Source organism: Rana temporaria, chromosome 8, assembly GCF_905171775.1.
Source record: "Rana temporaria chromosome 8, aRanTem1.1, whole genome shotgun sequence".
Lineage (NCBI taxonomy): Eukaryota > Metazoa > Chordata > Amphibia > Anura > Ranidae > Rana > Rana temporaria.
In genome coordinates, this window is record NC_053496.1 from 19750328 (window position 1) to 19771837 (window position 21510).

At 45.7% G+C, this 21510-nt stretch overlaps 1 protein-coding gene across 1 annotated transcript in view; it reads right to left on the reverse strand.

The window, feature by feature from the left end:
* JAKMIP3 (Janus kinase and microtubule interacting protein 3) overlaps positions 1-21510 on the reverse strand; it is a 118242-nt gene that overhangs the window by 13702 nt on the left and 83030 nt on the right. The window contains exons 14-17 of the mRNA XM_040361366.1: positions 20691-20789; positions 20553-20606; positions 4280-4345; positions 754-822 (exon numbers count right to left, since the gene is read on the reverse strand). Coding sequence (XP_040217300.1) covers positions 754-822; positions 4280-4345; positions 20553-20606; positions 20691-20789 — 288 coding nt within the window. The remainder of the gene's footprint in view (positions 1-753; positions 823-4279; positions 4346-20552; positions 20607-20690; positions 20790-21510) is intronic.

Consider the following 21510-nt stretch of genomic DNA (forward strand, 5'->3'; position numbering starts at 1 on the left):
AAATTCGAATATTCGAAATTCGAAAATAAAAAATGAAAAATTCGAAATTTCTAAAATTCGGAATTTCTAAAATTTGGAAAATAAAAAAACGAAAATTTTTCTTATTTGCGAAAATCCGAATTTCCGAAATACGAAAATTCGTAAATGAAAAAAATCAGAAATATGAAAATTCTGAAATGAAAAATTCGGAAATGAAAAAATTGGAATTTTCGGAAATCCGATAATTCAGATATTCGGAAATTCGAAATTTTTGGAAGTCCGAAAATTCGAAAATAAAAAATTTGTTAATACGATAATTCGCAATTAACGACTTTCCGAATTTTCGTTAAAAAACGAATTAGAAACGAAACGAATTGCACATGTCTATTGGATTTCTTTTCCCATTATGGGCATGAGTGGGGCCCCCATGTCTACGTTTTGCTTAAGGCCTCACAAAGCCTAAAACCGCCTCTGAGTTGGTTTTCAATGGCATCGTTCACACTTTATCTGCACCGAACTGTACTGGAAAACAGTAAAACGCATACAAAAAAAAGCACCTAAACACACTGGAACACACCTGTCCTTATTTAAGGTGAAGAAGAATAAGGGGGAAAAAAACACTCAAACGCATCAAAAACGGGTCAAAAGCGCGCATGCAGAAAAGCATCCGGACCGCGTTTCTATGGTGTGAAGTGGCCCTGAAAGAATATTTCCATCACACGGACATCTTTGACTTGTATACCTAAATAGACACTGATATGCGGTCAGTATTACCTTTTCATGCTCCAGGTCCACCATCTTTTGCTGAAGCGCAGACTCCGTCACCTCAATTTGCTGAAGCCACTAAAAATGATAAAAGGGTATCAGCCGATAATTAAAAAAACACGAATCTTATATTATAGAGATAATCATGTTTTTAGGTAATTACAATTAAACTAGAGGATTCAGGTATGGATGGTGGATGCAGCGCCGCCATCAAGAATTATGGGGCCCCTTACACAGCTTCAGGCATGGGCCTGGGGGGGTGCTGCCGTGAATTGAGAAGAATTGAGAAAGAAGAAATAAAGAAAAATATATATAAAAAAGGGGGGGGGTAGCCACCCGGGACCTCTGGGCCCTTTAATAAAAAATAAATAAAAACAAATATATAAAAAACAATAAAATAAACATTTATAAAACAAAAAAAAAGGGGGGGAGTTTCCATCCAGGGCCCTTTAAAGAAAAAAAAAATATATATATAAACAAGAATAAAAAAAAAGGGGGTTTGCCACATGGGGCCCTGGGGACCCCTGATCCCTTTAATAAATAATTAAAAAAAAAAAATATATATATATATATATATATATATATATATATACCCAGGTATTTAAATTCCAATACCCATTTCAATGGTGAATTCGGGGGCAGCATTTTTTTGTGCTCCTTGGTCTATAGGGAACAATATAGACTAACTTAAAAGGGTCACTAAAGGAAAACATTTTTTTTGCTGAAATGACTGTTTACAGGGTATAGAGACATAAAAGTTAACTGATTCCTTTTAAAAATGATTAAAAGTAGATAAAAATCAATCATATAATGTACCTGCAGTTTCACTTTCACTTTTAAACTGGTTTCATGTTCCTGTGAACTAGAGAGACACACAGAACAAAAACAAACAAATCCAGGGCAGTGTTTTGTTTTTAAAATGAATCTGATTGGTTCTGGGAAGTTTTAGACACACAGTAATGACAGCTTAGACCACAGTGAAAAGCTCCCAGTACTGTGGTTATAAGGAAACAGACAACCAGGAAGTGTGGAGATCACAGCAGAATTACAGCAACTTCAAAGCAAAAACGAACAATAAGGACATGAAACCAGTACTGCAGTAAGGTAAAGGAAACTATTTAGCTAAAAAAAAAAATTCCTTTAGTGACCCTTTAATTGTTAACATTAGAGTGAGGCTCATTTTGTGAAGGGAAATCTGGTAGTTTTTTTTTAAATCGAAGCCGTACTTACCGTTTTAGAGAGCGATCTTCTCCGTCGCTTCCGGGTATGGTCTTCGGGACTGGGCGTTCCTATTTGATTGACAGTCTTTCGACAGGCTTCTGACGGTCGCATCTATCGCGTCACGATTTTCCGAAAGTAGCCGAACGTCGGTGCGCAGGCGCCGTATAGAGCCGCACCGACGTTCGGCTTCTTTCGGCTACTCGTATGCGACGGTCGGAAGCCTGTCGGAAGACTGTCAATCAAATAGGAACGCCCAGTCCCGAAGACCCATACCCAGAAGCGGCGGAGAAGATCGCTCTCTAAAACGGTAAGTACTGCTTCGATTTAAAAAAAAAACACCCGATTCCCCTTCACAAAATGAGCCTCAATCTAATGTTAAAAATTGTTTTTCGGGTGAACTCCCGCTTTAAGTGGTTAAAAACAAATGCTAACCAGAATCTTTTCCAGTAGGGTTGTCCCGATACCGATAATAGTATCGGGACCGATACTGAGCATTTGCGCGAGTACTTGTACTCACGCAAATGCTCCCGATGCCAGACCCGATACTTTTTTTTTCTCTAGAGAGCGGGTGGGGAGAGGGCGGAGAGCGGAGCCGAGCAGTCCTCAAAGAGAAAGTCAAGCCCTCCCCCCCGCCGCCGCCGCCTAGTTGATCAGCGCGGGGAACATTACAGCTTTCATTTGAATAGCTGTGTGTTCCCCGCCGCGCCACGTCATATATAGCCCCTCCCCCTTGTCCGGCCAGTTTGATAGACAGATCACCCATCCCAGGATTGGATGGGTGATCTGTCTATCAAAGTGCCCGGACAAGGGGGAGGGGCTATATATGTTGTGGCGCGGCGGGGAACACACAGCTATTCAAATGAAAGCTGTAATTTTCCCCCCGCTGATCAACTAGGCGGCGGGGGGGAGGGCTTGGCTTGGCTTTCTCTGGGGGGACATGGCTGCATTTCTGGGGGGACATGGCTGCATTTCTGGGGACATGGCTGCATCTCTGGGGGGACATGGCTGCATTTCTGGGGACATGGCTACATCTCTGGGGGGACATGGCTGCATTTCTGGGGGGACATGGCTGCATCTCTGGGGGGACATGGCTGCATTTCTGGGGGGGACATGGCTGCATCTCTGGGGGGACATGGCTGCATTTCTGGGGAGACATGGCTGCATTTCTGGGGGGACATGGCTGCATTTCTGGGGGGGACATGGCTGCATCTCTGGGGGGACACATGGCTGCATTTCTGGGGAGACATGGCTGCATTTCTGGGGGGACATGGCTGCATTTCTGGGGACACATTTTAAAAAAAGTATCGGTACTTGTACTCGGTCCTAAAAAAGTGGTATCGGGACAACCCTACTTTCCAGTATAGTCACTGGGCTAGATTCAGATAGGTTAGTGGATCTTTAGATCCGCGTAACCTATCTGATTTACGTTACGCCACCGCTATTTTTTGAAGCAAGTGCTTTATTTAGAAAGCACTTGCCTCTAAAGTTACGGCGGCGGATCGTAAATCCCCCGGCGGAATCCAAATTCCGCGGCTAGGGGGAGTGTAGTATTTAAATCAGGCGCGTCCCCGCGCCGATTTAACTGCGCATGCACCGCCGGCTAAATTTCCCAGCGTGCATTGCTCCAAATGACGTTGCTAGGACGTCATTGGTTTCGGCGTGAAAGTAAATTACGTCCATCCGTATTCGCGAACGACTTGCGCAAACGACGTAAAAATTCAAAACTCGGCGCGGGAACGACGGCCATACTTAACATGGGATACGCAGCAGTAACTTTCCGCCGGAAAAAGCCGAACGCAAACGACGTAAAAAAAAAGCGCCGGACGGTCGTTCGTTTCTGAATCGGCGTAAATGCTCATTTGCATATCCGACGCGTAAAAGATATGGAAGCGCCACCTAGCGGCCGGCATGGAATTGTCACTTACACCTGTCGGATCTTAGGCATATCAATGCGTAACCTGATTCTATGAATCAGGCGCATGGATACGACGGCCGGACTCAGAGATACGACGGCGTATCAGGAGATACGCCGTCGTATCTTCTTTATGAATCTCCCCCACTGAGTGCATAATGATAATTTAACATGTATTTCAGTTACTATGCTTCAACTAGAGCAGTGATGGTGAACCTTGGCACCTCAGATGTTTTGGAACTACATTTCCCATGATTCTCATGCACTTTGCAGTGTAGTGGAGCATCATGGGAAATGTAGTTCCAAAACATCTGAGGTGCCAAGGTTCACCATCACTGCTCTAGACTCACAAAACTTACAACTCGCGTCAAGCAGGCTTATTCGGCTTACATGTGCACTTACCTTTTCAGCCAGATTTAGGACAGTCCTTGCCTGAATAACAACCACTTGTTCGTCGTTTGACAGATTCTGTACCCAAAAGAATTTGAAAGCAGTTATAGCACAGCAATGAAACAATCACCTCTAGGGCTGGGTTCACTTACATGCGAATTGGATGCGACCCAATTTGCATAACGTGTGAATGTGACCGCCTTTCGATGAAGCGTGGGCGGCCACAAGTGTGGTTTTGAAAAGGGTCCTGTGCGTTTTTGGGTCCGGTTCAGGTGCGAAAAAAAAAATTGCACCCGAATCGCACTTGAACCGGTGAACAGAAACGCACCGTACTCCAGACTGCAAACCGCCGCCGCAGATATGTGAACCCAGCCTAAAAGACACAAAGCTTTACAACGAAGCGAAGCGTGGGATCACAATCCTTTGTCATCCACTGGTAAGTAATCTGTGGCCGTCCTACAGAAAGCTTACAGCAGATCCACGTGAAGTGTTCTGACTGATAGAAAGAACTTGTTTTATGTGGCAGACTTTACATATACAGTGGAACCTCGGATTACGAGCATGATCCGTTCCAGGAGAATGCTCGTAATCCAAAGCACTCGCATATCAAAGCGAGTTTCCCCATAGAAGTCAATGGAAACGAAAATAATTTGTTCCACATTGACTTCAACGACATGCAATACCGCCTGTGGCCAGAGGTGGGGGAGTCGGAGAGCCTTCGGGGACACACGAAAAGGCTAGAAGGCAGCTCGACTGACCTCGGCAAACCTCGGGAACAGCGTATTTCCGAACTGCTCCGAATGGCTCCCGCGCACCCCCACCTCAGGCCAAAACGCGGTACTGCACACCGCTTTGGCTTGAATCCTACTCGTTTTGCGAGACAACGCTCACAAACCGAGTTAGGATTTTAAAAAAAAATACAGTGACCGTACTGCGAAAAAGCTCATTAACCGCGTTACTCGCAATCCGAGGTTCCTCTGTATTATATACGTCTGTTACAATTTTTTATACATTTTAAAATCGATGTTTTATAGTTTTTAGCTGTTTATTTAAAACTTTTTATTTACAATTAAATATATTAAATATATTTGCACCCATGACGATGATGTTACAGTGCATTATGGGTTTTTAACCACTTTCATACCATTCTGGCCCTCCTCTCCTACATGTAAAAATCATCGTTCTTTTGCTAGAAAATTATTTAGAACCCCCAAACCCCCTAGGGAATAAAATGGCAGTCGTTGTAATTTTTTATCTCGCACGGTATTTGCGCAATCATTTTTCAAATGCTTTTTTTGGAAAAAAAAACTCTTTCATGAATTAAAAAAAGGACAAAACAGTAAAGTTAGCCCCGTTTTTTTTTTTTTTTTTATGTTACTCCGAGAAAATAGATACCCAACATGTCACGCTTTAAAATTGCGCACACTCATGGAATGGCGCCAAACTTGAGTACTTAAAATCTCCATAGGGGACACTTTACTTTTTTTTTACAAGTTACCAGTTTAGAGTTACAGAGGAGGTCTAGTGCTAGAATTGTTGCTCGTGCTCTAACGCACGCGGTGATACCTTACATATGTGGTTTGACCAGCATTTACATAAGTGGCGGGACTTACGTGTGCATTCGCTTCTGAGCGCGAGCTACCGGGGACAGGCGATTAAAAAAATATTTTTATTTATTTTACTTCATTTTTTTAATTTTTACACTTTCTTTTACATTTTTATTTTTTTATCACTTTTATTCCTTTTACAAGGAATGTAAACATCCCTTGTAATAGGAATGGTTTGTGACAGGTCCTCTTTATGAAGAGTTGAGGAGTCAATAAGACCCCACATCTCTCCCTCTATGCTGGAAAGCATGAGATCGCGCCTTTGTTTACATCTGGGGCCTGGATGTGACGTCATAACATCGCTCCCGGGCCTCTGACGGTAATACGGTAATAGAGATGACCTGGTCACTGGAAATCTCTATGGTCTTCATCCGTCGGCGGCCGATTCTTTCTCCAAGTCCCCGATGGCACAAGAGAGCACTGGATGGCGGCGGGAGGGGGGATGTGGACGTCCCCTCCCGTCGCCTGTAAGAACAATCAAGCGGAGGAACTGCCTCTATATGACCCCTTTCACACTGAAGCGTTTTTACAGCGTTTTAGCGTTAAAAATAGCGCTATTAAAACGCTCATAAAACGCTCTCCATGCATCTCAATGGACCCTTTTCACACTGAGTCCTGCAAGCAGCATCTTTGGAGCAACTTTTGGGCGCTGAAAAAAACGCTCCAAAAACGCCCCTCTCCATTGAAATGAATTGAAAGCGCTGTTAAAACGCCTTGCCCTTTCACACTGAGGCACTGCAAAAACGCCCTAAAACGTTAGGGTCTTAAGCCCCTTTCACACTGGGGCGGGAGGCGCGGTGGCGGTATAGCGCCGCTAAAAATAGCGGCGATATACCGTTGGAATTGTCACGGGATTTGGCCGCTAGCGGTGCGGTATTAACCCCCGCTAGCGGCCGATAATGGGTTAATACCGCACGCAATGCGCCTCTGCAGAGGCGCTTTGTGGGCGGTATTACCGCAGTTTCCCATTGTTTTAAATGGGAAGGAGCGGTATACACACCGATCCTCTCACCGCTCCAAAGATGCTGCTTGCAGGAGATTTTTTTCTGTCGTGTTCCGTCACTAGCCTACTCCAAGCATTGGGAGGGACTCCTGCTGCCATGGAGCCTATCAGGAAAGGAAAATTACGGTAAGTATTTGATAATAAATTTTCCGTTTTCCTGACTTGCTCAATGGCAGCCTACGTGTGGGAAATAACTTGCCAAACACAAGGCCGGGCGGGCAAAATGCTGAGGCAAGAAAATAAATTCATTTAACACTGTCAACTGACTTGTAAATTAAAATTCAGTGAAGATAAAGCAGCCAGTTCAACACAATAGTGGGAAACAAAACGTATTAATAGATGACCACGAAGCCGCTCTGCGTATAACTTCAGGTGCGACATGACGTGAGGCTGCCCAAGAAGTCGAAATGCTCCAGGTTGAGTGCGTAGTCACTGCCTCTGGAGGAGCCAAGCCCTTGGCTTTATATGCAGGGCTGATCCTAGGGTCACAGACGCCTGGGTGCAGAAATATTTCTGGTGCCCCACATGGGCGTGGTCATCTTTACTAACTCCTCCCCTTTACAAATGTTTCTATGGCTACGACTCAAACACAGAGATGCTCCCCTAAGAAGTCTTCATTAGTGTCCCCCATCAGAGCCCCCCACAGCAGGTGTCCCCCATCAGAGCCCCCCCACAGCAGGTGTCCCCCATCAGAGCCCCCCCACATCAGGTGTCCCCATAGATTAGTACTTGTCCAATAGATCCCTGTAGCTTGAGCGCGCTGGGAGCAGAAGCTCATTACAAGGGGGCGGGGCATATGTGGCATCTTTGGTTACTTGAGGGTGGCACTCGAAGACCATTTCTGGGAGTGTACGGGATGATTGGCAGCAGCTCCGGCCAACCCAGAAGCCTCTCATCACACCGCCTATGGTTTAGTTAATTAGTGGAGCCTAGTTCCGGATTTCGGGTATGTGCTCTTGTCAGTTGCCAGCGGAGAGAGCAAGCGGGATGGGGAACCGCAGCACCATCTACATGCGCTCCGCCTCTGGACACAGACAAGGAGGAGGGGAGCACTTTGGAGCTTCGGTGCCCCTACCTCTGCGGCGCCTGGGTGCGGAATACCCCGTGCACCCTGCCTAGGATCGGCCCTGTTTGTATGCCCTCTGGATGGTCTGAACTATCCAAGCTGCAAAGGATCTGATTGAGGCCCGTTTTCCTTTGTTCTTTCTATGAAGAAAAGAAAATCCGAAAGATTCTGTAATTTCCAGATATTGACTTAATGTGTGCCCCACATCAAGGGGATGAATACTTTGATCTTCAGATAACCCAAAAGTGGGCAATACAATTTCCTGATTTTCATGAAACATGGATGTACCTTTGGGATTTGAGCCCAGCATAGGAATTAATACTGCTCTATCTGGAAAGAAGGTCAAGAATGGTTCTTTTGAACCCAGATTTCTGATGTCAGAGACTTTTAGCTGAAGTGACCGCTACTAAAAAGACGGTCTTGAGAGTAAGATCCTTAGCTGATAGAGGTTTATCCGGATCAGAGCTGATCGTGGTAAGATAGCCCAGGACAAGAGGCAGATCCCATTTGGGGAACCTTGGTTTTCTCTGGGGTCTAAGCCAGATGGCACCCTTGAAGAACTGGTGAACCAAGGGATGATTGGCCCAAGAGATTCCAGTAAATGCAGAGATGGCTGAAATTTGCACTCGGAGTGAACTGATTGCCAAAGGTAAGTCCAAACCTGTTTGTAAAAAACTGAGTATATCTTGGACCTCTGGGGAACTGCAAGGGTTCGTTCTGGAAGACGTATGATCTGTAAATTTTCACCAGATACGCTCGTAAACTTTGTTAGTACTATTTCTTCTAGCGTTAAGAAGAGTTGAAATAGCTTCTTCTGGACATCCTAATGCTTCAAGCCTTCCCATCTCAAGAACCACACCCTGGGGTGCAGATGAGCCGGACATGGGTGCAACGTTGTGCCCTGAGAGAGGAGATCCGGTCTGAGAGGAAGAGGGATCGAGTCCCAGTAACTGAGAAGCGTTAGGAGGGAAAACAATGGCATGTTGGGCCAAAATGGAATCACTGCTAGGATTTCTACATCCTCTGATCTGAGACGGTGAAGAAATTGAAGGATCACAGGTACTGGTGGAAAGGCATATGCTTTGCTGAATTTCCATCGATCAGTGAGAGCGTCTATCCCATAGGCTTGGGGATCCCGGAACCTTGCATAATACTTTGTCAACTTGTGGTTGCATGGGGACGCAAACAGATCCACTTCTGGGGACACTCCCAGTGTTAGAAGCCAATTGAACACTTCTATGTGCAGAGACCATTCGTTGTTGTTCAATTGGACTTGTGATAGAAAGTCTGCTTGAACATTCTGGACCCCCTCAATGTACACTGCCGAGATGTTGGCTAGGTTCTTCTGGGCCCAATTCATAATTGGCTCCACCTCTCGGAGTAAGGACCAGCTGCCGGTCCCACCCTGCTTCCTTATGTAAGCAACAGCGATTGTGTTGTCCAGCCTGAGCATCACAGAGGAATACATTAATAGATGGCGGAAGGATATGAGCGCCTGAAAGGCAGCTCGCAGCTCCAGTATGTTGGATACAGTTCCTTGAGAAGGCGTGCTCCACTTGCCCTGAGCTATTTCTGACAGGCAATAAGCCTGATTGTTGGCATCCAAGATTATTATAACCCAAGTGATGGGATGGATAAAATGACAATTGCGGAGAATCTTCCCTTGAAGCCACCACAGAAGAGACTTTGTCATGGGTTGAGTGAGCATGATGCGTTGACTCTTGCTGGGGAAGTCCCATTGCTGGAGAAACCCTTTTGGAATGGGTGAGTGTGTCACTGAGCCCACTTCACCATAGGAATGGTGGCTGCCATGGTGCCAATCACCTTTAAAACATTGAAGAGCAGATAGGTGAGGAGCAGCAAGTGTTGCGCCTATCCTGTCCCGGATTGTTGCAATTTTCTCTTCGGGCAATGAAATGGTGCCTTCTATTGTGTTTAAGAGAGCACCTAGAAATACCAGAGATTGTGTTGGAACAAGATGGCTCTTCTCCAAATTCAATAGCCATCCGAATTCTTGGAGAGTGGCAATTACTAGGTCCCTGTGTTTCAGGAGTTGACTTCTGTCTTGAGCTAGAAGTAAGAGATCATCTAGGTAGTGATGAAGACGAACTCCTTTCACTCGGAGGAGAACCACAACGGCTAACAGAACTTTGGAGAACACCCGAGGTGACGTTGTGAGACCAAATGGTAGGCAGGTGAACTAAGTGTTGATTGCCTACCGCAAAGCGGAGGTACTTTGGATAGTCTGCCGCCACTGGAATGTGGAAGTATACATCTTTCAGGTCTATTGACACTAACCAATCTCCTGGATGGACTGACAGCTGGATTGTCAATAGTGACTCCATTTTGAATTTTTCTTGCCGAATAAATCAGTTGAGATGAGTCAAGTCTATTACTGGTCTCCAGGTACTGTTATTTTTCTGTACCATGAACAAAGGGGAGTACATGCCTTTGCCTCGTTCGCCCTCTGAAACAGTAATGGCTGCGACTTGAGTTACTAAAGAGCTTACATAAGCCAATAGGATTTGTTTATTTTCTTCTGTACATGGAAGAATTGTAGGCATGAATCTGAGCATGGGGTTGCTGTTGAAGACCCAGGTGGGGCCTGAAGAGACCGTCTTGATGGTCCAAAAATCTCGAAATTAAGGCCACCCAATTTCAGAAAGACTTTTCAGTAGACTCCTGATTACTAGAAGGAGTACTCTTAGTTTGCTTCTTGAAGGAAGACTGTCTAGCTTTCCAGGGCCTTGAAAATTCACGACCAGGCCTGTAGCTGCGTGCTTCCCTTGCACGGTCTGTATTCTGTGCTCTAAAAAAAGTGCGATTCTGATTTTGTAAACGCCTGTCCTGAGGGAGGGACCCCGACTTACCACCTGTGGCCAGGGAAATGGCACTATCGAGTTTATTGCCAAAGCGAGAAGAGCCCTCAAAGGGAATGCGGCACCAAGCTTGCTTTGAAGCTGGATCCACTGACCAGGGACAAAGCCATAAGACACGGCGGGCAGTAACTGCTGACAACATTACTCGAGCCACTAGGCGAGTAACATCAATAGAGGCCTCCCCAGAAAGGCAGATGCTAGCCTGATTTCCTGAATAGGAGAGTTCTTGGCCATTTCTTTAGAGATACTTCTACTTCTGAGGGAATCATTCATATTGTCTGACCATGCCTCTAAGGCCGGGTACACACGGACAAACATGTATGGTGAAAGCGGTCCGTCGGACCGTTTTCACCATACATGTCTGCCAGAGGGCTTCTGTACGATGGTTGTACACACCATCGTACAGAAGTCCGCGCGTAAACAATACGCGGGGCGTGTCCGCGGTGTCGCCGCGTCGATGACGCGGTGTCGCCGCGACAATGACGCGGCGACGTGGGCGGCCCGCCTTTAAAATGCTTCCACGCATGCGTCGAAGTCATTCGACGCATGCGAGGCACGGCGGGCGGCTGGACATGTACGGTAGGTCTGTACTGACGACCGTACATGTCCGAGCGGGCTGAATTCCAGCGGGCTGTTTTAAAACAAGTCCAGGAATATTTGTCTGCTGGGAAAAGGCCCGGCGGGCAAATGTTTGCTGGAATTCGGCCCGCTCGCGCCCACACACGACCAAACATGTCTGCTGAAACTGGCCTGCGGGCCAGTTTCAGCAGACATGTTTGCTCGTGAGTATGGGGCCTAAGGCTGCTAAAGCCAGAATTGGTTTACAGACTGATCCTGCTGTCAGGTAGATTCTCTTAAGGTCTGAATCAATCCGTCTCTCTAACGGATCTTTGAAAGAAACCGTATATTCCAGGGGAAGGGTTACGTATCTCACCAAACGCATCAAAGCTGCATCAACCAGTGGAGCAGAGTCAATATGTTTCACGTCTTCCTCTTTAAAAGGATATAATTTTAAAATTTTTGATTGCATAGAGCCTCTTTTTTTTTTTTTTTTTTTTTTTTTTAGGTTTACCCCATTCTTCTGAGATAATGGCACCTATTTCCGTGACAAACGGAAAATAATGTCGCTCCTTATTGAGCTGTTTAAAAAGTTTTTTTTTGTTTGGGAGGAGAGATAATTGGATCTTCCAAATTCCAAACTTCCTTGACTGCTTTCACTAAAGCAGGAACTAAGGCATAATCAAAGCCTATCCCTGGATCATCCACTTCTGAACCACTCTCTGAGGGGGGAGCTGAGGGATGGCTGGTTTGACTGACTTCAAAAGTCTCATGCATTTGTCCCTGATCCAGCAAGGGAATCATTGGGTCTGGAGGAGAATCATGCTGCACTCTGGCATCTCTCTCCTGTAGCGACTTGTCCACGACCCAATGAGAAAAAGGGAGAGAAAAAGAGAGAGAAAAAGAGAGAGAGAGAATAGTATAGTAATGCACTGATTACTGTATAAATGTGACTGGCAGGGAAGGAGTTAACACTAGGGGGCGAGAAAGGGGTTAAATGTATTCCCTGGGAGTGATTCTTACTGTGGGGGGAGGGGACTGACTGGGGGAGGTGACCGATCTGTGTCCCTATGTACAAGGGACACAACATCGGTCTCCTCTCTCCCTGGCAGGACGTGGAGCTCTGTGTTTACACCCCATTATTACACACACAGAGCTCCACGTCCTGCCTTTGTAATTGCCGATCGCGAGTACCTGGCGGACATCGCGGCCACCAGGCACGCGCATCGGCATTATGTGACGCGCCGGGCACAGTTCTTCCCCGCTGCGCGCCCCCCAGCTGCGCGCGCGGGAAAAGCAAATAAAAGGACGTCCAGGGACGTCCACTTGACAGTTGAGAGCCGCGCTGTGGACGTCTTTCGTCTACAGTGCGGGTCTCAAGTGGTTAAGTTATTATTAGTTAGTTATTATTTCAGATTTTCAAATTTTCGGATTTTCACATTTTCGAAATTTTCTAATTGTCTAAATTCCGAATTTCCGAAGTTACGAACATTCAGAAAAATTTGTTAAACGGGTTTTTGATAATTTATATATTTCCAAATTAACGAATTTGTCGAAATTCGTTATAAAACTAATTCGGAACTAAACGAAATGCACACGTCTAGAAGCCAGCATGGCTCAGATCACGCACTGTGTGAAGCAGCTCCACCAGAATATATTTGAACCCGGCTGAAAGGGATTTACATGAAAGTTCAAAGAGAACTAAAGGACTTTTCCACTAGTAGACGTGTTGTCTGGAGCTTCTGTTTAATTGGGATCCCAGGCAGTGAAGGACTTGATATCTGATCCTGACAGACCAGCTGATATCATTATATAATGTGTTCCAGGATTTGATATAGAAGTCTTGGCACTGATGGCATACAAGATCTGCCAGGAAAATAGAACCATCTCTTCTTTCCATAATGAGCTTTTTAGTGTAGCTTTTTTATCCTGGTTTTTGCTAGTATTTTATATTCAATGCCAGTCATTGCCAGTCATTGCACTTATGTACTGTATATTTTTTATTTGATTAAATAAATAATACATTTTTTCCTAATCCATGGCCCCAGTTAACAACTGACCATTATTTTTTTCCTAAGATCCTGCAATGTTCTTCTGGACAGTGTAGTGGTCAGTCTCCTCTGCCCTTTAAAGAGGAACTTACATAATTTGTAATAAAAACATCTTTTCCATTCTGAAGCTTCCTTCCAACCACTTTGCATATTATTTTATATATACTGTGATTCTGTACTTGCCAAATATGCTGCAGAAATCTCCCTCCACTGAGCCTGGCTGCAACCATTTTAACTGTGGGCAGCTGAAGCTGCTGCCTATTCACTTCCTGGATTTACACAGAGGCGCACCTCCAGCCCTGAAGCTCTCATTGGCCCTCTTATGATTCTAGGGTGACCATGTGTCCCGGATTGCCGGCATTTTGCAGGTCTGCCCGGCACATTCATTTCAGGATAATACAGTGTCCCGGAATGAAACTGACACAGCAACCCCCCCCCCCCCCCCGAGCTAATCTGATTGGATGGTAGTTTGGATGGTCCCTGAATGGTAGTTTGGAAATGTGGTCTCCCTACCCCCTCCCTTCCTGGCAAACTATCACAAGAGTGAGAGAGAGCTGTGTATGATGTCATAATCCTAGGCTAATGACCAGACAAGAAACAGGAAGTGGGCTGTATAAGGGATTTACTGGCAGAAAAAAAATGTTTTACTATCCAAAGTTAAAATAACAAGGGCAGAAGATTTAATAGATGGGAAGTAAAAAAAAAAAATACTGAAGGTCCACTTTAAGTAAGAAGCAGAGGTAGGCAATGCTCTAGTACAAATCAGCCTTTAAAGCGGAGTTCCACCCAAAAGTGGAACTTCAACTCATTTGTCTCCCCCCCCCCCGATGCCATATTTGGCACCTTTCGGGGGAGGGGGGACAGGGGAGCGGATAGTTCCCAGGTCCCAAGGAACTCCTGCTAATAATGTATTTTCAGTAATAATAATGAAATTATGAATGACCTAATATTGATGATATTGATAATGGCCAGACAAGAAATGCGGACAGTGAAAACTTTAGTGTTCCTTCACGTTGGTGGTCAGTGAAGTACCCCATGTCATTAGTGGTCCCATGATATTGTTGGTCACTGAGGAAAAAGGCCATTTAGGGCTCTGTGAATTCCGCTCATTTCTCACAGAGTCCCTAGTAAGCTCTGGAGGAACCCTAGGGTTCCACAAAACCCTGGTTAAAGGGGTTTTCCACCCATTTTTTAAGTTTATTAAAAGTCAGCAGCTACAAAAAGTGTAGCTGCTGGCTTTTAATAAACTGACACTTACCTGCTCCAGCGTTCCAGCGACGCGCCGGCCGGGGGTCCGCTCCTCTCCCCCCCTCCCCGGCCGGCGTCTTCATTGTCACTGTGGGCACCCGGCCCGTGACAGCTTTCGGCTTCACGGCCGGGCACCCACTGCGCATGCGCGAGCGGCACTGCGCATGCGCGCGCGACTCGGCCCGGCGCTGCGCTGTTTGATTGGACAGGCAATCGCCTAGGACCTGACGTGTCCTAGGCGATCGCCTACAGGGAGGGGCTGCCAAAAGGCGATTAAGCTTAATCGCCTTTGCAGCCCCTCGGCGGAAGGAGAAAGTGGGACAGGAAGTCCCCTTCTCCTGAAGCCCCCACTCCCCCCCCCCAAAAAAATTACATGCCAAATGTGGCATGTAAGGGGGAGAGGAGTGGGTTAAGAGGAAGTTCCATTTTTGGGTGGAACTCCTCTTTAAGAAAGGCTGGTCTTTTTCATTTAGGTTCTGTGCCTTACCAGCCATGCCACCTAGCCATGGGTTTTCGTGGTAGGATGCATGTTATGGACTCCAGTAAGCAGTCCTTATACTCATCAGTTCTACTGTTGGGTCTACCCACAGGGGTCTGAAAATGGCTAGACAATGAAAAAAATGACAAATACATGGCAAATGAGGTTCAATGTAAAAAAAAATAAAAAAATAATGCATTTGGGTGGCAAAAATACGAATTCAATTTATACACTGGGGGGGGGGGGGGAGAACCTCCTAGTAGATGATCGGCTCAGCAAAGGCATGCAATGCCAAGCTGCTGCTAACAAAGCAAACAGAATATTGGCATTAAAAAGGGGATCATCTCCAGAGATAAAACGATAATTCTTCCGCTCTACAAAACTCTGGTCCGGCCGCACCTAGAGTATGCTGTCCAGTTCTGGGCACCAGTCCTCAGGAAGGATGTGCTGGAGATGGAGAGAGTACAACGAACGGCAACAAAACTAATAAAGGGTCTGGAGGACATTAGTTATGAGGAATGGTTACAAGCACTGAACTTATTCTCTCTAGAGATGAGAGGCTTGAGAGGGGATATGATTTCAATTTACAAATACCGTACTGGTGACCCCACAATAGGGATAAAACTTTTTCGTGGAAGGGAGTTTAAAAAGACACGTGGCCACTCATTAAAATTAGAAGAAAAGAGGTTTAACCTTAAACTACGTAGAGGGTTCTTTCCTGTAAGAGTGGCGAGGATGTGGAATTCTCTTCCACAGGCGGTGGTCTCAGCAGGGGGTATCAATGGTTTCAAGAAACTATTAGATAAGCACCTGAACGACCACAACATACAGGGATATAAAATGTAATACTGACCTATAATCACACACATAGGTTGGACTGATGGACTTGTGTCTTTTTTCAGCATCACCTACTATGTAACTATGTAACTATGTAACTCCCAACAGCCAAAGTTTCCAATTCCCCAAATATAGGAAGGGTTGGATCCTTTGTCTGTCCTCTGTGGTGATGCCCACACTCCTCATTCTCGTATGGGGGTCCCAGTAACAGGAAGTGTGGAAAACTCTCCACAGTGGTGTCAAAGTCAGAAATAAAACCCTTGTATTGATTGTTACACCTCCCCATTCTATAAAAAAGGGTCTGGAGTTAAGCTTTATAGTGTATTTCCAGCCAAAACATGAAACATTAGGGCCCTTTTATGTTTTTACCATTACTATTATGCAGCGTACACACGATCAGACATTTCGACAACAAAACCATGGATTTTTTTACGACGGATGTTGGTTTAAACTTGTCTTGTATACACACGGACGCACAAATGTTGTTGAAAATTCCAATCGCCAAAAACGCGGTCACGTACAACACGTACGACGGCACAATAAAACGAAAGTTCAAGACCAAGTGCACCACCCTTTGGGCTCCGTCTGCTAATTTCCTGTTAGTAGAAGTTTGGTGAGAGACGATTTGCGCCTTTCAGCCTCGTGCTTTTCAGTCCGTTACAGCGTGACGAATGTGCTATCTCCATTACGAACGCTACTTTTACCAGACCGAGCGCTTCCGTCTCGTACTTGATTCAGAGCATGCGTGGAATTTTGTGCGTCGGAATTGTCTCCACACGCTCGGAATTTACGGGAACGGATTTTGCTGTCGGAAAATTTGAGAACCAGCTCTCAAATTTTTGTTGTCGGAAATTCCGACAGAAAATGTCCGATGGAGCCTACACACGGTCGGAATTCCCGACAACAAGCTCACATCGAACATTTGTTGTCGGAAAATCTGATCGCGTTAGTAGGGGGAGGCTGAAACCCTGTCCGATTTTTGTCTGTTGCATATTTTACCTTTCTTTTAGTACCCCAGGTAGCAATAAAAACTTGACCGGGTTCTATTATTTCTCTACTGTATCTTTCTTAAAGTATATCTAAACTAAAAAAACAACAATGTAATATACGGCAGCTTACGATTTTCACATGGAGATTCTGCCAGGAACATACTTCCTGTCCTATAATGACAATGCTCATTCACTGCACTGGGAAGAGCAGTGTTGTCATCGTAGGCTGCTTCCTGGATTGGGCTTCAAACACCTTCCCCTCTTCTCATCCAGATTGCATATAGGGATGTTGCTTTGCAGTTCCCAGAAGGTGGGTAAAAATGCTAAAGTCATTGGTTGAGATCCCAGTTCTGTCCACAGGAAGTTACAGGGACACTGGAATTAAGGCAGGGGCAATAGGTATTTTCCGCGCTTGCAAGCTTTCTTTACTTGATCATCTCACTCTCTCTTTACTCCAGTTCATACTGACTTGTCCAGTTGGGTAGAGGTGGCAATTCAATGGTTTTGCCTAAAACACTTAAAACATACATATTGGTTTTGCTTATACAGGTTTTTCAGCAAGGTAGCTTACCAAAGTTCCCACTGAAATGTACTCTCTTCTTTATGGGTCAGGGTGTTCACCATTGTGAGGGTCCCCCCATTTATAATATTGTCCCTTCTGCTATTCCCATTGCCTTATCCATATTCTATCTTTGGGACAAAGCCAACTTGCTTTCAATTTAACCGATGGATTCCTAACCGATAGGTCAAAAACGATCGTTAGTAGGCACAACCATCGGTTAAAAGTCCACACATGCTCAGAATCAAGTCGACGCATGCTTGGAAGCATTGAACTTCATTTTTTTCAGCAAGTCGTTGTGTTTTACGTCACCGCGTTCTGACACGATCGGTTATTTAACCGATGGTGTGTGGGCGCGACGGACCATCAGTCCGCTTCATCGGTTAACTGATGACAACGGTCCTTCAGACCGTTCTCATCGGATGGACTGATCGTGTGTACGAGGCTTAACTCCTGAACCAAAGTAACAGAAGGTGGCCTGCTCAGGTGAGAACAGACCTCACCACAGAAATGTCCAAACTCTACAACCTCTAGTCCCTCTTGCACTGGCCCTTAAAGGGGTTGTAAAGGAATTTTTTTCTCCCTAAATAGCTTCCTTTACCTTAGTGCAGTCCTCCTTCACTTACCTCATCCTTCAATTTTGCTTTTAAATGTCCTTATTTCTTCTGAGAAATCCTCACTTCCTGTTCTTCTGTCTGTAAGTCCACACAGTAATGCAAGGCTTTCTCCCTGGTGTGGAGAAAGCCTCTTGAGGGGGCGAGCAGGAAAGTCAGGACACTCTCTACTTTGCAGATAGAGAAACAAGCTGTGTGTTAGTGGGCGTCCTGACACTCCTGCTCGCCCCCTCAAGAGGCTTTCTTCACACCAGGAAGAAAGCCTCGCATTACGGTGGTGAGTTACAGACAGAAGAACAGGAAGTGAGCATTTCTCAGAAGAAATAAGGACATTTAAAAGCAAAATGTAAGGATGAGGTAAGTGAAGAAGGGCTGCACTAAGGTAAAATAAGCTATTTAGGGGAAAAAAAATAACCTTTACAACCCCTTTAAATGTCATTCACGTGACCATAACTGACAGGCCCCTTGCTTAGAACAAAAGGGGGGATTAGACCTAAAGGGTTACCAACACTATCTTACAGGTTTGGATATACTTTAAGTTGGAAAATGCTTTTGGCTTGGTAACATTATTAAAGTACAAGAGGCTGGACATTTTATGGGAGGTGAGACACAAATGTGAGCAAAACGCCCTAAAATCCTCATTTAAAATGGGGTAGTACCCAGTTTTCTAAACCACTAACTTCACTGCATATTATCTCCAAATCATCAACACCCAGTATGGAATTACAAATTCAAATATAAGAAGGGAGAAGACTAGGGATGAGTCGAACACCCCCTGGTTCGGTTCGCAGCAGAAAATGCGAACAGGAAAAAAATTAGTTCGAACACATGAACACCGTCTATGGGACACGAACGTGAAAAATCAAAAGTGCTAATTTTAAAGGTTAATATGCAAGTTACTGTTATTTCCCCGTTGAGTCAGAGGGAGCAGAGTCATCCGTACATGTCACTGGGTAACCCCGCAGCGTTTCCCTATTGTGTAAGGGAGGGGTCATCCGCTCACCTCACGGGTGGCCCCATCAGCGCGTATTCAAGAGCTGTGACGGCGTAATCCGGCAGGCGTCTCCCATGGAGGCGGAATCGATCTTGGCGGCATGTATCGTCGGCCCGTGGAAGGATTACATCGCTGGAATTTTTTTTCTTTTTACCATTTGTGTCACTTTTTGGGGTGAAATGGTAGGGGTACAATGTACCCTGTTACCAATTGACATAGGGGGGGCTGGGATCTGGGGGTCCCCTTTGTTAAAGGGGGCTTCCAGATTCCGATAAGCCCCCCCACCCGCAGACTCCCATAACCACCGGGCAAGGGTTGTGGGGATGAGGCCCTTGCCCCCATCAACATGGGGACATCCTCCCCATGTTGAGCGCACGTGGACTGGTACGGTTCAGAAGGGGGGTGCTCTTTTGTCCCCCCCCCTCTTTTCCTGCAGCCTGCCAGGTTGCGTGCTCAGATAAGGGTCTGATATGGATTTTTGGGGGGAACCCCATGCCATTTTTTTTTTATTTTGGCACAGGGTTTCACTTAATATCCATACCAGACCTGAAGGGCCTGGTATTGTATTTGGAGGGACCCCCACACATTTTTTTTAATTTTGGTTTGGGGTTCCCCTTAATATTTATAGCAGACCCAAAGGGCCTTGTAATGGACTGGGGGGAACCCATGCTGTTTTTTTTCAATGACTTATCTGTATTGCCGGGACCCGACTATTCATTATAGCCGCGAGTAGTTTTAAATGACTTTTTTCTTTTCGAAATGTCATTTTGTGCAGGGACTGTTCTAAACATGGGGAAAATGTGCCACTTTACAGGCATACTATAGACAGCCAGCAGGAAGATTTCACTTTAAGCATTATTAAAATCAACGCTTCCGAAAAAACTGGCATTTAAAAAAAAATAAACTGCATTGATACATGTCCCCTGGGGCAGGACCCAGATCCCCAAACACTTTTTATGACAATAACTTGCATATTAACCTTTAAAATTATCACTTTTTTTTTTCCCATAGACTTTTAAAGGGTGTTCCACGGCTTTCAAATTTGCCACAAACACCCCAAATTGTTCACTATTCTGCGAACAGGCGAACACCTGATTTTCGAGACAAACTTACGTTCGACTCGAACATCGGGCTCATCTCTACAGATGACATATGAACACTTTTGTAGCACAGAAAAAAAGCAGTATTTTGTTAAGCATAGGATTAGCAATGGTGCAGAATGCCGCTTCCAGAAAGATGAGCAAGACCCAGACAGATTGTGAAATGCCACAATGTTGTCCTCTCAGAAGTCACTAGCTTACGTTCAGTCAGTACGCTCCACCTGTAAGAGCAGATTGTGTTTGTGTGTGCGACAAATAAAGCCGCTAGAACATGCACAATTAGAAAGTGAACATACACTTACGGCGTTATCCCCTAAGATGTCCAGCTTTCTCATCAGCTCACAGACTATGATGTCCTAAAGAAGACGGATCAAACTTGTCAGTAGAAACAACACTTTAAAAAAACTTGGTCCATAAAGAAGAGGTAATGCTCAACTTACTTTGACACCTTCAGCTTCACAATAGACCTGGAGGGGGCTCTTCCCTTCTGGAAAGGGTATGAGGTGGAAATTAATAGCAGGTGACCTCCGTTCTCGCTCCTGAGAAGACAAGAGTCATAGACCTAATTTTAGGGGCATTCACCCAAAACTGATAGTACAGTTTTTGGTAGGTGCTGGAAGGATAAACCATCTGGCGAGATTTCTTCACAGCCTGGGCCTGCACACCTGCTGTGGTCATTGTGAAGGGCGCATCCTTCCTGCTGGACTTATTTATCTTATTTTTTTTAAAGAGCAGCTTTTCTCATCCTTTTACCCTAGTGGAACCCCTAAAACAGGGGCGGACTGACCCATTGGGCACTGCCTGAGGGCCGGGCCGTTAGGGGGCCCGTGAGAGGCTCTGCATCTGCAATAGATGAAGTCTAGCAGGGATTCAGGAAGCGGCTGTAGTAATACCTCTCACAGCGCGCTCCTCCTTCCCTCCCGTCCACGTCCACCCCAGGTGCTTGTACATGACATCACGTGGGACGGATGAGAAGAGAGGAGGTGCCGCAGGGAGCAGCGTGCTGTGAGGGGTAGTCAGGCATCGGGTTAGGCTCTGTTTTTTTCACTGGAATCTTGAGGTACCATGGCCGCCATTGCGGGAGCGGGTGGCGCGGCTGCCAGTACAGGTGTAGGGGGCCCGGGCCCCAACAGGACCGTAGGATGCATATGATAATCTCCCGGTCATCCTGTGTCCTCCACCCACCCACGGTGTCCCCCTGTGCCCTCCACCCCCCTACAGTGTCCTCCACCCCTGCCCCCACATCACGTGGGACGGATG